Source organism: Petaurus breviceps, unplaced genomic scaffold, assembly GCF_028583685.1.
Source record: "Petaurus breviceps papuanus isolate PSGF00001 unplaced genomic scaffold, PetGlider_PUasm1.0 90459, whole genome shotgun sequence".
Taxonomy (NCBI): Eukaryota; Metazoa; Chordata; class Mammalia; order Diprotodontia; family Petauridae; genus Petaurus; species Petaurus breviceps.
This window is the reverse complement of record NW_027187259.1, coordinates 2,536,417-2,549,181: the sequence shown is the minus strand read 5'-3', so window position 1 is coordinate 2,549,181 and position 12,765 is coordinate 2,536,417. Positions and strand designations below refer to the sequence as shown.

Genomic DNA, 12,765 nt, shown 5'->3' with positions numbered 1-12,765 from the left:
TACCCTAGTCATGTGTCTGGGGTTCTATGGCTACACAATCTTTTTTTCTGTTTGTGTGTCAGTAGTGCACATCAGTTTGGTCACCTTCCATATGGGATGCAAAGTGTTATTTATCTCTAGAATGTCAGCATAAATATACTTATTCTTGGCAACTTACAGATACGTTTTCTTTTATTCAGGAGAATATCAGCATTGATGTGGGAGGTACGATACATTGAGCATAATGCCAGGACTTTCAATGAGCCTGACAGTCCTATAGTTAAAGCAGCCAAAGTTGTAACTGATGTTTTACTTCGCTTTATTGGGTAAGAGAATAATTTAATTTTTCATAGGGACAAACACTTTTAATTTTAAAAGTTGTCTCAAAAGTTTGTCCTCCTGTTTTGCAGGGATCAGAGCTGTACTGATATTCTGTCTACGTATAATAAAGTTAAGGCAGAAGATTTAATAAGTACTGAGGAAGATGGGGACCAGGATGTTAACAATGAGGTAAGAATGTCAGAAAAAGTGAATGATTCTGAATGTTGCTTAAAATGGATGTGAGCAATTTGTTTGATTGACATTAATATATTAATATCTTTTTGCAATTAAAACTCTCACCCATATTTTGGTGGGTCATTCCGAAGTTACTAGTGTTCAAAGACAGGTCAGTTGTTATGTTCTTATGACTTCAAGAGGTTTCAGTAATAAGCAATCAGCATTTTGGCTTCCAGAGTTTCGAAAAGGATGCATTTGACACTTCTTAACTGTTTTTGATGGAATATTGACTAACTTAAATCAAAATTTGTATGAATTTTCTTTCTTGTTGGATAGTATGTATAAGCTTAGTGTATTTTAACCTCAGTTTTGAGAGATTTAACATGTTTCATGAGATGTCTTCATTTGCCCCAGTGTATGTAGCTTATTCTATTCTTAGAAAATATAGGAGGATGAAAAATGGAATTATGTATTTCCAGAGTGAGTTAGATATTCTTGCTCATAAAATTAGGAAAACACAGAAAATCCCATTTTTTTTTATTACCATGAAACACACAAGTAATTATTCTGTTCATAATCTTGTGTTTTGTTTTTCACCTCATACTTGGTTTAGAGTTGGGATATAGTAACAGTTCTCTTTCAGCTAACATGGCACAGAATAACTCCCAAATTAATTAGGATAAATCGGATTCAACAGCCCATCTTTATGAGAAGGGATTTATGCCTCTTTCAGTTGATTTCTGGCTTGGCTTTGCAATCCTAGCACTTAGGGAAGTTGTTTATTTTCATCCTCCTGGGGTACTTGGCCTGCATTTTGAGGAGCTGCCTTCATGGGCACATACTTCCCAAAGTTAAGTTTTTTCGTTGTTGAAATAGCTACATTTCCTATAGTACAACCTCAAATCATCACACACTTCTGCACATTCATGTTTTAGGGTAGGATTTGTTATTTTGTTTTTTCTTTTTTAATGAAAGTTGACTTCTTAAAGCACTGAGATCAGCCAGTCACTAATTATGTGCATGTATACCTACATACACGTACATATAATAATGTGAACATTTTGCTTACTAGCTCTTTTTTGACCAACTAGCAAGCAATAAGTGCTAATGATTCTTCCTGTTGTTGCCTCTTAGATTGGAGGAGGAAGAGGAGAAAGAAGGAGAGAGGGAGGGGGAAGAAAAGCTTTTTTCTCAGCACCCCGTGAAGCTTTTCTTTTGTTGCTTGTCACCAAGGAAGAAACCTTTGAGGACTGTTTTGGCTACTGTAGATTTAGAATTATTCAAGTAGTTTTGAAAATTTTCAGTATAATGTTTCTCTTCAATTCTAGGTGGTAGAAGTGCCAGATTTAGATTCTGATGGTCCGGGAACATCCTCTGGAATAACAGTGAGTAAAGGAACTAACTGCTGGGAAGGAAATACTTTTTTTCAAGATTTTCCACACTAGTAAATGCAGAACTTTCTTTAAGTTGCATTTTCCCTTGTAAAGCTGGGGGAATTCGTGAAAAGGATACTGTAAAAGTGAAATTTGTATGTCCCTACAATGGACTGATTCAGTCAAAAGAGTAAATGTTGTTCTAAGGGTTGGGACGGAAAACTTGAGTTGCTGGGATGTATGGGGGCCTTGCAAGTGTGGGCCAGAATGTTTCTAAGGTTAGAACTCACTTAAGCTACATTTTAAGTGGAGAGCATTTTAATATACATTAGGCCTACTGGTGTTTGGATATGAATGAAAAACAAGGAAAATTACTTATTTTTAAATGCTCATTTTACAGAAAGTTTTTAAGTACCTAGTATGTAGGAGATGCCTGTGATTTACTATACAATCTTAGCTTTTAACTGCAGTTTCCCATGAAACTTCTAGGTAAGATGCCCACCCAAAACTCCCATCCAAACAGCTCCTGTGGAATGGGTAAAACAGTGTAAAGAACTTTTGAGCCTCATTTATGAACGGGAAGACTCTGAGCCCTTTCGACAACCAGTTGATCAATTGTCTTACCCGGTAAGTTGTGTGCTTCCTTCAGTGAGAACCAGTGCTGTCTCACTCTACATAGTGCAAGTTTTAGTTTGACATTGACAATGTCACTCTGACTTGTGGAATGCCTGTGCATGCCAAGTCTGAAAATTACACTCTTCACTTGGAGACTCAAACCTTTCTGTTCTTCTTTTCTGTTTCCTACCTTGATCATCTGTTTTTCTTTCATAGGTTTTCTTTTTTTAATTTTTTAAAATTACAGTAGAGTTCAGTACGTTGTGTGCATTCAATGAACAATCCACTTCCCCTTAACTCTTACTGGATCTTTTTACTTAGTACAATCCCTGACACATAGTCAATACGACAATACCACTTTTCATTTTAGCAGAGAGAGACAATTGAGGAAAAGATCATTAGAAGCTATCTGTAATATTATTTGATTTGTTTTTTAAAGCAGTCTGGTAAGTCTGTGTGTGAATCCCTTCTCAGAATAATGTTTCTAAATGCATAAAGCAGTATGTAATATTACAAAAGGTAACCAGTTATTTTAAAATAGTTAAGATATTTTAAAGAGCAAATTCATGGACCTTCCCTGGTTGAGAACCTCTCCATCAGACCCACCCTTGAACTCCTGCTCCCAAGATGTCTTCCTCTATGCACAAATTCTTGGATTTTTCTTTGGATTATTCTTCCTTGGGGGAGGAAAAGCATTTTAGTTCAGGGGAAGGCATTTTTAAATAGAAATTGATGAATCTTCCAAATCTTTAACTATCTTTTTTTGAAGGATAGAGAACATTTTATCTTTTTCTGGGATAATATCAAGGCATAATTAGGAAGGGAAAATTCAAGATTGTTCGCAAATACTAAAAGAACAGCCTCATTTGGGAACTCTTGCATTATCGGCATTTCATATTTTTGTAATAGCAATCTGGCTGCACAGTATTATGTGCTCTCTGTTCTCCAAGGGGTGAGCAGGAGCAAGGAAGAGGATTGCTGAAATCCACTGGGCTCTCAGTCAGAGTCAGAGAACTCTCTTCTCCCTGTGGCACAGGCTCAGTAGCCACTTAAAAAACAAACTTTTAAAAAATTGATTTTTTTTCATGTTACTGTGAATCTTTTTATAATTTGACAAAACTGTTCAACAGCTTTTTTTGTCCTTTTCCTTTCTTTGCCTTTAAAGAAAATTACACAGAAAAGGTTGCAAGCCATTTTTTTTAATGGATTTCTACTTTTAAAGTTTCTTTTGTCCATTTTCACAAAAACATGTTTGTTTAGAAGAGCTGAGATCAGACTGATTGAGCATTTATCTGCCCGAGACCTTCCTAAATAAGCTCTAGATTATGATTTGCAGTCATCAAATTTTGACGGTTGGGTTTTTTTTTTTCTCTGTGGTTTTTGGACTCGAATTGATTGCCTTAAAAGCCATTCTAAATGGAAATTTCTTTTTTTTTTTTTAATGACTTAAACAAAAGATGCATCTTGAGCCCTTTAAATCTGTCATTTGAAGGTAAGAGGGACCAAGTTGAGGAGCCTTTTTTTTTAAGAAATTTTTTTCTTCCTGTTCTTTGCAGAGAATATGATGGTTTAATTGTTTTGTAATTTCTGCATGGATTGGGAGAAATTTAATTCTGAGACTTTTTCACTAAAGGTTTTTTTTTTACCTTGGCTTTTGTTAGTGGATAGGTCTAATCATTTTTGCTAGGATGAAAAGTCAGGGTGAAACAATAAGAGAATATTTTCCTTAAAAACATTCAAATCTAATTGGGAATCATTGTGATGACCCTCAGAGACAATAGGACTTTCAGATGGAAGGTAGAATTCATATCGTGTATATCATTCCATACCAATCTGAGAGCCAGCCTTTTGGGGGTGGGGAAGGTCATGGGTTCTTTGCTTTGGAGATTCTTGCAGGGAGTTAAGCTTCTTTAATGATCTGTCTTTTCCACTGTATCCTTGAACAGCCATTTGCATCTGAAGAATGGGAATTGAATGTAAGGTCCCTCCTTACCTTATTTCTACTTCTAGGAGCTTTAGAGACATCTGAGATAGCTACTTTGTGCTATGCTTACTTTGGTTTTGAAAGGTTGGGAAGTCTAGGGTGGTTTGGGTGGTACTTTCTAAAGCATAATGGAGGTTATCTACCGTGTTTCCCCGATAATAAGACACTGTCTTATTAATTTTTTGGACAGAAAAACACCAGAGGGCTTATTTTCAGGGGAGGGCTTATTTTAATGAACATTGACAGCAATTTTAATACACTGGGGAAGAACAGGATGATGTGTTCACTGCTGCAGCTCTGATTGGATGCAGCCTCACGGGGGAGGGGGGGGGGACGGTGCATACAGAGGGTACCGTAATGTAGCGTGTAGCGCAGGGGATCACCTTCACTACAGAAGCAATCTCAATAGGGCTTATTTTCGGGGGAGGGCTTATTTTAGAGGAATCTGACACAGTAAGGGGAGGGCTTATTTTCGGGATAGGTCTTATTATCGGGGAAACACGGTAGTATCTAGTTATGCTAAACAAACCTCTCTCTTCATGTGTATTGTTGAACACTGTTGCCAAGATTTAGATATGATAACATACATTAATACTTTTAGGATTATCAAGATATTATAGACACTCCTATGGACTTCAGCACTGTGAAAGAAACTTTGGAAGCAGGAAACTATGCCAGTCCTTTGGAATTTTATAAGGATGTTCGCCTAATATTCACCAACTCAAAAGCTTATACTCCTAATAAAAAGTCAAGGGTATGAGTATTCTTCATGGAATAATTATTTTAACCATTTTGTTAAAAAAAAAGAAATTCCTTGAACCTCATCTAGACAACCAGTCATTTGTATTAAACAGTTGTCTTTGGTCACTTTTAAAACAGTTAAACAAGGTGCTGCTATGAATATAATAGTTTAGTCACTTGAAATATCTTTACTAAAACCTGGGTTAATAAGTATGCATGTTACTTACCAAGGTATTTTTGCATACAAGCAATACTGAATTAACTTGTCTTCCTTTCACTTGCCTCCTCTTTATTGTTTGTACAATTTACCTCAGTCTATCAGAGAAAAGTCAAGACGATAGTAAGTAGTAAGAGGAAAATTAGGCAAGTGTTAATTTTTTTTTTTTTTTGGTAAAAAAAAAGTTGGGAGAAAAGTGGTTGGTATTGTGGAGACGGCAGAAATGAAATATACAAATGATCTGTAGATTTCTTGTTGTTTTGCTCATTTTCATAGTTGGGTATGATCACTCTTTGGAACTTTTAACATTTTAACTGCATTGACCATTTCCCTGATACTCTCTCCAAAATGAAACTGTGGGGGCAAAAAAGGCAGTATTTCTATACTCTCCACTGGTACCACATTTACATGTAGTCAATTTTCCACAAGGCTTTTTCTCACCAAATAGTCATATATAAAAGAGCTCTGCTGTAGTTAATTCATCATTTCGGTGAGTGAAATTTCACGACAAGATGTAAATTTTGTTTGGAATGATGATGCAGATGTTTCTGTGCATTTTCCTAGTCTATTTTTTAATAGTACTAAGTTATGTTTCCTGGTTTCAGATCTACAGCATGACTCTTCGCTTATCTGCCTTATTTGAAAATCATATTAAAAATATAATCTCTGATTATAAATCTACCATCCAGTGTCAGAAGAGGAAACGGCCCCCGTACAGAAAGCGGCTCCGGAGCAGCAGTAGCTCACCAAATAGTAGCAGAGCATCAAGGTAATTGTACCCGATGTGCCCAGACTGTCTCACAGCTTTGCTGGCCTCCGCCCCTTCTTTGCTGCTTTTCCCCTTGTCTCTTCCCCCATGTATTCTCTACAAGTTCTTTGATGTCCTTCGTGCATCAGCATCATGTTACATTAATACCATTATCATCATCATCATTTGGGAAGTCACACATCTAATGTGAAAATCTTTGGTTTGAGGGACAAAAGGAGTGTTGTTAGTAATTCTAGGGTTCTTACTTCCCTGCTGGTTCCTTTGATGTTCGGTCTGCTTGCTAGAACTGACCTGGACCATAGGAAACCTGGAGTCTCAGTTGAATTCTTAATCAGTGTGTGACCATGAGCAGATCAGTGGCCTTGCATTTCCCATTCTATCTCACATGTTTATTGTGATAATGAAATAGATAAAGTCTATAAAAAAGACTGTGTGCCCAAAGTGGGGCAATAATTACAATTAGAAATGCTCACAGTGCAGTTTCAGAAAAGGTCTGGGTGGACCATGGACCTAGAACATTCAGTAACAACTTCTCCTGAAATTCTAGTTACTTCTTTGCTCATCCTTAATGTGCAAGTGTATCAGCAATGCCATATTCACAATGCCTATGGAGATTACAGATATGCTGATATAATTATCCATCACAAAATACATCATGCTTGCCATATGGGGGAATAAACTAGAAAATTTATTAAGATACCAAAAGACTGAGTCCCAAAACCAGAAAGTGAAAGCCATCAGAGTAGTTATGACATTGGCACAGGTAGATAAAGTAGAAAGCACCCACATTTTCAAGCCTTTAAAACAGAACAGGCTACCTCAGGCAAAGGTCCTCCTCTCCCCACTCACAGCAACCACCCAGCGTCCGGGAAGCGCGCTCCCAACAGCTCCGGCCCCTGGCAGTCCTCAGCAGGAGTCCTTAGCAGAAATTCTGGCTAACTCAAAAAGGGCTTTGCGCTGCCGCTGCCTCTGTTGCTGCTGCCGCCATCGCCACCACCGCCAGACACCACAGGAACTCTAGTTTTGCTTCCGCTTCCTCTTGCTCCGCCCCTTCCTGCTACGTCAGCAAGTCCAATGGGGCATGGAAGATCTTTAAATCCCATAACCCTTACAGCAAGGAGACCTTGAATATGATCCAACATTAAGAGGGGGATCGTGGTGGCCAAGAATTCTTCTCTCTGCCCCATTCTGCTGGTGTGACTGCCCACTCAGCATTCCAAACCAGAGCTGTCAAATGAGAAATGTTGAACAAAATTCAAAAAATGCAATACTGCATAAATAATGCTCCTTTGTAATTTTTGAAGTTGGCCATGTAGCTACAGAAATCCCTTTTTTATGTGAGTTGGATACCAGTTATCCAGATGACTTTCTAAGACTAAGTTGCAGAAAAGGTGACTATCTGAATTGGTGGGGGTGAAGTTCCCCTACCCGCTAGTTCCTTCTACTCATGAAATTACAAGTCCTGTTCCTGTCCTTATCCCCTTACTTTTACACCAAGTACAAAGAGTTACTCATCAGAAAATAAACAAGCAATTACTGAGGCATCTTTAGTCAGTACTTTAGTAGCTTTGCATACATGGTGATTATCGCTTAGGTAGGTAAGGATATTCCATTTTACCCTGGGAAGGTTTACTTAATCAGATCCATGCCATTTTCCCAGCCAAAATATATGTTGTGCATTTGTTACAGAACATGGATGGTTTGGGGGTGAAGATGACATCCTCTGTAACTGATTATTTTCAATTAACAAAAATCCATCTCCCCCTCCAACCCAACTTAGTGATCAGTACTGACCATTTTTTCGTCTGTGGTCCTCTTTGTACTTTGTTTAATCAGGGACTCTTCCCCCTAGCCATGTAGTTCTGACAGGTAATTTCTTCCTTGCCCCTCTTATTTTATTTTTTTTTCATGATATCACCCTCTTTATGTCTGAATCATGTAGACCTTTGGTGTATTCTTAACTTCTACCTGACTGCTTTCCAGTTTTCTCAGCAATTTTTGTTATATAGTGAGTTCTTATCCCAATATATGGGATCTATAGGTTTATGAACTACTAGGCTACCAGTTTCATTTGCTTCTCTACATCTTTCTTACCCTTTTACTACTTTGTAGTATAATTTAAGATCTGCTACTGGTAGGTAGGTCCTCTTTGTACTTTTTTTTATTATCTCCCTTTAGATTCTGGACTTTTTATTCCTCCAGGTCTATTTTGTTATTTTTTTAATAATTCAGTAATCCTTTAATTGTATGATTGGTATGGGACTGAATAAATAGATTAATTTAGGCCATATGGTCATTATTTATTATGTTACTTGGTCTACCACTGAGCAGTTAATGTCTACAGTTATGTAGGTCTGTCTTTATTTCTGTTTTGTCATAAAGAGCTAGAATTTATATTATAACACATCAAGATTTGCAAAACTCTTTATAAATTCCACTAATTTTATCCTTAAAACAACCTAAGGAGGTAGATATGATTATTATCCTCATCTTACTTATGAAGAAACTGAAGTAGACAGGTTCAGTGACTTGCCCAGGGCCACACATCCAAGATGTCTCTCTGGGGATAGATTTTAATTCAGGTCTTTCTGATTCCAGGTGAAGTGCTCTATCCACCATGCTAGCTTGCTGCCTCTGTTATATTCATGTAGCTCTTGTGCATTTCTTTGCACATAGGCTCAAGTATTTTATACATTCTGTAGTTATTTTAAATGGAATTTTCCATCCTGCAAATTAGCTAAAGTTATTGTTTCAGTTAATTTTTAGTTAGTTTACAATCTAGGGTTCTCTAAGTAAACCATCTTATCATCTGCAAAAAGTAATATAATTTTATTTCCTATTTGCCTATGTTTATTCCCTCACTTTCTTTTTCTGATAACTATAGCATTTCAAGAACTACATCAAATAGCGATGGTTAGTAATAGGCATCCTGGGGGCAACTAGGTGGTGCAGTGAATAGAGCTCCCATACTGGAGTCATAAGGACCTGAGTTCAAATGCGGCCTCAGAAACTTGACACTTACTAGCTGTGTGACCTTGGGCAAGTCACTAAACCCTTGCCTTGCCTTTCCCCCTTCAGAAAAACCAAAACAAACTTAAGCATAATGGACATCATGTTCTTATTGGGAAAGTCTCTTAAGTTTTTTTTCCATTGCATATCATTTTGGCTTTTAGTTTTAAAACGAATACTACTTAGATTAAGGAAAGATTCATTTATTGCCATGTTATCTATTATTTTTCACAGGAATGGGTGTTGTATCTCGTCAAAAGCTTTTTTTAATATATTGATATGGGATTTTTTTTCTTGGTATTAATATGATCTATTGTGTTTATAGCTTAACACAATGGCATATAGTAAATATTTGGTTAATGCTTGTTTCTTTTTCTTCCTTCTTTCCTCTTCTCAATATTAAACCAACTCTTCATTCCTGGTATAAATCCAGTCTGGTCATTATGTATGATCTTTGTGATATGTTGCTAAAGCAACGTTCTTAGAATTTTATTTAAAATTTTTGCATCAGTATTCATTATGGATATTTGTCTAGAGTTTTCTTTCTCTGTTTTGATTCTCCTTGATTTAGGTACCAAGTCATTTTTTGTTTGTTTGTTTTTGTGTTTCCTCTTAAGATAATTAAAAAAAAAAATCTTTGTAAAAAATAGATTAAATTTGAGCTATTCCCCTCCCCTCCAAAAAATACCAGCTTCTAATTTTATTTATTAATCAGTACTGTGTTTGCTTTTAGTTTTGTTAAGCTCTTTGATCTTCTAGATTACTATTCTGGCATTTAATTGGTTTTTTAATTCGTTGGTTTTTCTAGGGTTGTTTTTGTTTTGTTTTTTGAAGTTGCTTGACCAGTTTGTTGATCTTTTCTTTCTCTTTTCTATTGATGAAAGCATTAAGAGACAGAGATTTTCCCCTAAGGACTGCTTTGACCACACCCCCAAAATTTTGTTATATTGTCATTATCTTAACATTTTTGCTTTTCTCCTTTTGTTTGTGAGGTTTTTATGCCTTAACACATGGTCACTTTTTATAAAGGTTCCATGCAGTCAGCTAAGCCATGTATACTCACTCCTTTTTATTCCAATGCAGTAATGACCAGATATAATGGTAATTGTAATTTGAATTTGATGATCCCTTTGTGTTGGCAAAGGTAGCGGGTACTTAGCACTTAGTAACTGATCAAGGCTCTGTTGGGGAAACAGAAGGTATGAACTCATGTCTCCTGTTACTGATGTAACAGAAAGGGGTTGGCTGAAACAGGAAGCTAATGCTGTGTGTGTATATAAGGAAAAGCCTCAGAGAGGCACAGTCAGAATCTCTTAGGACCAGCATCTGGTGGGAGGAGCCAGGAGCCCAGAGCCCTGGTGGTTGAGGAAGCATGACTGGGATGCTGAGACTTTGTTTGTTTGTGGCTTGGTTGAGCCATGAATTCCCTGGAGCAGAAATTGTGAAGGAGCTGACATGGACCAGACCCTGTGAACTTCAGTGTGGTACAGAACCTACCCAGAGAGCTGGACAAGGAACTGGGATCTGTCTGCCATTGAACCCAGGTGACAGTCTGGTGAATTCAGGTAGAATCTGAGACCATGGAAGGGGATCCAGTGAATCTGAGAACAGGCCCCAAGTCAAGATGAAAAGACCTCTCCTTGGGTACTGAGTAATTAGGGAATTATAATTTACTAGTGACCTAAGGTGTGGAGGGTTTTGTGTATGATACTTAGTAATTGATTGTTGAATAAGTGACTTAGTTAATCAAGACTTTGCCCCAAGAGTGGAAGACTTTGCTGAATAAGTGACTGATTGAGTTAATTTAGTTGTTCACTATACTGTGTAATCAGAACCTTAAAAGCTGTTCACAGTAGCATTCGTCTGGAAAGCTGCTTGTGCATGGCATTACAGCAGAGTAATATCACATTTACCTTTTATAAAATTCTATTCACGTCCATAACTTTTGGGGGGGTGATGGGGGAATTAATCTAAATCTAAAAAGCATATATTAAAGTCTGTTTTCTCTATTGCCTTGTCTGAGATCATGATGCCTTCTTAAAAATTTTAGCCGAAACATAAGATTTTCTTCCAGTAGTTTATTTTAGCTCTTTGTGCGTCTTTGTTTCTAACAACATATTGTTGGACTCTGCTTTCTGATCTTTTCCGTTCTTCTCTTCCTTTTTCTTGGTGAGGTCATCTCGTTCATAGTATTATGAAATACATGTTTACCATCATCCTCTTATTCTTTCCTTTCTCTGTTTTGTGTCACCCCTTTATAAAGAGGGTAGTGATTGTGATGTATACTCAACACCAGAGCTTTTTCTTCAGCCTTCTTTTGCCCTCTTTACTTTCCTTCATCCAGAGCCCACACACATGTTCTTTATTTCCTTTTAAATCCCCTGCCCCCACATGATCCATTCTCCATAGATAGATTGTTTTACTTGGAATTTATGCCTCCCATAATGTGTGTTCTTCCCTCCTCTGGTCAGTTCAAGTGTCACCTTTTCCTTCTGGACTGTATACTCTTCCACTTGCATATTGCAATTATTTGAGATAATTTCCCAATTATTGTTTTTTCTTCTTCCATGTATTCCTTTCCCCCTCCCTTTCCTGCCTTCTTTTAAGATCATTAAAACATAGAAAAACAGTCCCTGTGTCTTATTTGACTCCCTCTACAACCCTTGGTGATGTTAGGGTTCTGAGGGGACAAATGTATTATTTTCTCATATTTGCATGTTAACTATTATTCATTGTTAAGTCTCTTATGATTGATTGTTCATATTTCAAAATTTCTACTCAGCTCAAGTTTTGTTTTTATTAGTCATGGTTAGAAACCCTCTCTTTTATTAAAGATCCATTTTCCCCCCTTCAGGATTATGTTTGGGCCTTCCAGAGAAGTAATTCTTGGTCATAAGCCTCTATCCTTTGCCTTCTAGAATGTTGTATTCCAATCTTTCTTCTCCCATATAATGGCTGCTGTTAAATCACATGTGATCCTCATTGTGACTCCTTGGTACTTGAATTCTTTTTGGATATTTGCAGTAATTTTTCTTTGACCTGGAATCTCTGGATTTTGACTGTGATGTTCCTAGAAATTTTCATTTTGAGACTTCTTTCAGGAGGTGAATGACTGGTGGATTCCTTCAGTTTCCACTTTGCCCTCTGGTTCAAAGAGATCTGCATGGTTTTCTTTTAAGATTTCCTTTTGTTTGTTTTTTTTATTACATTTTATTTTTTTCAAGGAGTGAAAAAAAGCTACCTTCTGTTCCTCCCCAACCCTTTAGTTGAAAACAAAATAAAAAAAAAAACAAAACCCATATTAAAGCATGTATAGTACAGCAAAAAGAAAAATTCCTCATTGGCCATGTCCAAAAAAATATATATGTCTCATTCTCCATTCTGAGCCCTTCATCGTTCCGTCAGGAAGGGTGGGTAGCATGCTTCATTTAGTCCTCTGGAATGGTTATTGGGCATTATACTGTTCCAAGTTCCTTAGTCTTTCCAAGTTTTTTTCATCTTTACCATATTGTTGTCATTGTATCTACCGTTCACTTCTCTCAGCCTCTCTTCATACAAATCTTCCCAGGTCTGTCTGAAA

The 12,765-nt window shown here is 37.0% G+C and overlaps 1 protein-coding gene across 5 annotated transcripts in view; it reads left to right on the top strand.

Annotated features, from left to right (window-relative positions):
- BRWD3 (bromodomain and WD repeat domain containing 3) overlaps positions 1-12,765 on the top strand; it is a 133,569-nt gene that overhangs the window by 103,830 nt on the left and 16,974 nt on the right. For 3 of the 5 annotated variants that reach the window (XM_069062553.1, XM_069062552.1, XM_069062551.1), the window contains exons 32-37: positions 180-305; positions 390-489; positions 1,806-1,862; positions 2,340-2,477; positions 5,051-5,203; positions 6,013-6,176. In XM_069062553.1, the coding sequence (XP_068918654.1) occupies positions 180-305; positions 390-489; positions 1,806-1,862; positions 2,340-2,477; positions 5,051-5,203; positions 6,013-6,176 (738 nt within the window). The remainder of the gene's footprint in view (positions 1-179; positions 306-389; positions 490-1,805; positions 1,863-2,339; positions 2,478-5,050; positions 5,204-6,012; positions 6,177-12,765) is intronic. The other 2 variants (XM_069062554.1, XM_069062555.1) reach the window with 2 other exon arrangements.